Source organism: Aedes albopictus, chromosome 2 (assembly GCF_035046485.1).
Source record: "Aedes albopictus strain Foshan chromosome 2, AalbF5, whole genome shotgun sequence".
In the NCBI taxonomy this organism is placed as follows: domain Eukaryota; kingdom Metazoa; phylum Arthropoda; class Insecta; order Diptera; family Culicidae; genus Aedes; species Aedes albopictus.
In genome coordinates, this window is record NC_085137.1 from 18,370,980 (window position 1) to 18,373,171 (window position 2,192).

The 2,192-nt window shown below is 39.0% G+C and overlaps 1 protein-coding gene across 1 annotated transcript; it reads right to left on the reverse strand.

The window, feature by feature from the left end:
- Positions 1-430: 430 nt before the first annotated feature.
- On the reverse strand, positions 431-1,977 carry LOC109429968 (uncharacterized). Its single transcript, XM_029863954.2, has 2 exons — positions 1,823-1,977; positions 431-976 (listed from the first exon to the last, which is right to left on the reverse strand). Exons 1-2 carry the CDS (start codon positions 1,826-1,828, stop codon positions 491-493), a joined length of 492 nt encoding a protein of 163 aa, XP_029719814.2. The 5' UTR covers positions 1,829-1,977; the 3' UTR covers positions 431-490.
- Between the last annotated feature and the right edge of the window lie 215 nt (positions 1,978-2,192).

Here is a 2,192-nt window from a genome sequence, read left to right on the forward strand (position 1 = left end):
ATTCCTAAGTCTGGCCCACGTCCTTCTCGCTCATAAAAGTTTGTTGTGGCAATAGTTGCACTGCATTTCAAAATACGTTCCACGTTCCACGCTTTGGCATACGACAGGCGCACTTTCTGATACAATCACTTTTATAATGCATTTTTTACGACTTCTTCGCAAAAATGTTGTCCAATTACGTTCAGCGGAGGTGAGCCTATTTAACAAGCGGCAGTCAATATATTATCCCACTTCAGCCAGCCAATATGCAATCATAAAACCTGAACTGGAAAATTTATTTGCTCTAGTGAGCAATTATGTAATACGGCTGGACTGGCTAGCTGGAGAAGGGCTTCAGGAAAAATGAAGAAATTGCTCTATCTGAGATGGAGTAGCACTTGTGAAATAGTAAAGGCTGGTGATATTGCATTCTAGATCTATAATGACGTAATTTACACTAACTCAACAATCTTTGTTTTATTAAGAAATCAGTCTTCTTAATTCCACCGTCTTAGAACCATCCCCAGTGCTTCTTCTTCTGCTTGATGTAGATGCTGACCGGCACCGGCTTCTCGACGTAAATCGGCTTGTGGATGTACACTGGGACGTGTTTCTCCACGTGCACGGCATACGGTTTCGGCACTTCGACGTACTCCTTGTGCACTACTGGGACCTTCACTTCCACTGGGTATGGCACTGGTCGATCAATGTGCACCGGAATCTTCTTCTCGACGACAACTGGGACGTGTTTCTCCAGGACAACCTTCTTCTCGATCTCGATCGAATGGTGGTGATCGTCGGAGTAGTGATGCTTGATGGGAGTCCACGCACTGCTGTCGTGATGATGGATGTCGTGGTGATGGCTATCGAAGGCATAGGAGTCGTGATGACCGTAGCCCAGATCCCAAACGCCACGTTTGTCCTTCCGAGAGGAGGCGGAGTCGTCAACTGCCGACGAGCAAGTCACGGCCAAAGCTACGCAAAACACCACAAAAGCCTAGTGTAGAATAAGTAAGTAAGTAAGTTAAATAATAGCATAAAAATGCAAAGAACTAGCAAGAAGTGAAGAGTTGAGAAAAAAAAAGTTGATGATAAACGTCTTGAAATTACAATGTAATATTTCAATGGAGCATTAAAAAAAACGAAATAAATTTAAAAATATTCCTATTGAAAAAAAACACTCACTGTTGAAAAAAAAATCAAACTATTGAAAAAAAGTTATTCAAAAGCATTTTTTCTATTGAAAATTTAATCAAAAGTTCAAAATAAGAAAAATATATGTTTCAAATTTTGAGTTGTGTGCAATAGTAATCCGACGGCCAGGAAAATTTAAATTCAAAACCTGAATCTTTAAAAAGTAGCTATTTTTGGAAATATATAGCCATATATTTTAGACTTTGGTTGAAATTCATACTTTAGAAAATTCATGCAAAAGTTTGGTAAAATTATTAGTTTAGTTTGTCAAAACACCCATTTTCTTAAATTTTAGGTTTTTAAAATGATTAACAATAAAACTTTATAAAAACACTTAAAATGGAAAAATAAAACTATTATTTTTAATAAGTTTTAAGAATCAATTTCAGAAAATTCAAGAAGAATAACTGTCCTTGTTTTCAAAAAATTAAATAATATCAAATACTATGTTTGTGAAATATTCAGCCTAGGTTATAACTCCTATTATTTTATATTTGATCACTGTTTTTTTATTTCATGCACGGATTTTACTCAGCCCTCACAATGAACAACAAGTCATGTTCAACTTCCAGTTTTGGTATTCACTTCTTCTCGGGACAGCAAGTTAGACTTCTTCGCCATCAGAACCATTCACGAGCACTTTTCTCACCTTCATGATTGATGTTGCCAGTTGGGAAAAATTCGGCCTACACTCACACACTGGGTTTGGAACGGTGGACCACAAGCGACTGATGCCCAACCGACCGCCAGGGGACGGTTTTTATAATGCATTAACTAGTGGGCCGTTTTTTCCTCCGGCCGGCCAACCAGCCAGGATCAAAATGCTGATCAGGTACAGACAGATACGTACGTATCGCAAAAACAAACCGAGCGAAATCATTTCGTAAGTTCTGTCGCTGCCGCGCCACCATCGCCGTGGTCGGTCGTTCAGGTTCGGTTCATTGCACTTTCGATTTCAGTTCGGCCGTTTAAAACCTATATTATATGGCGACAGGTTGTTATCGGTTCGCTCTTTAGCT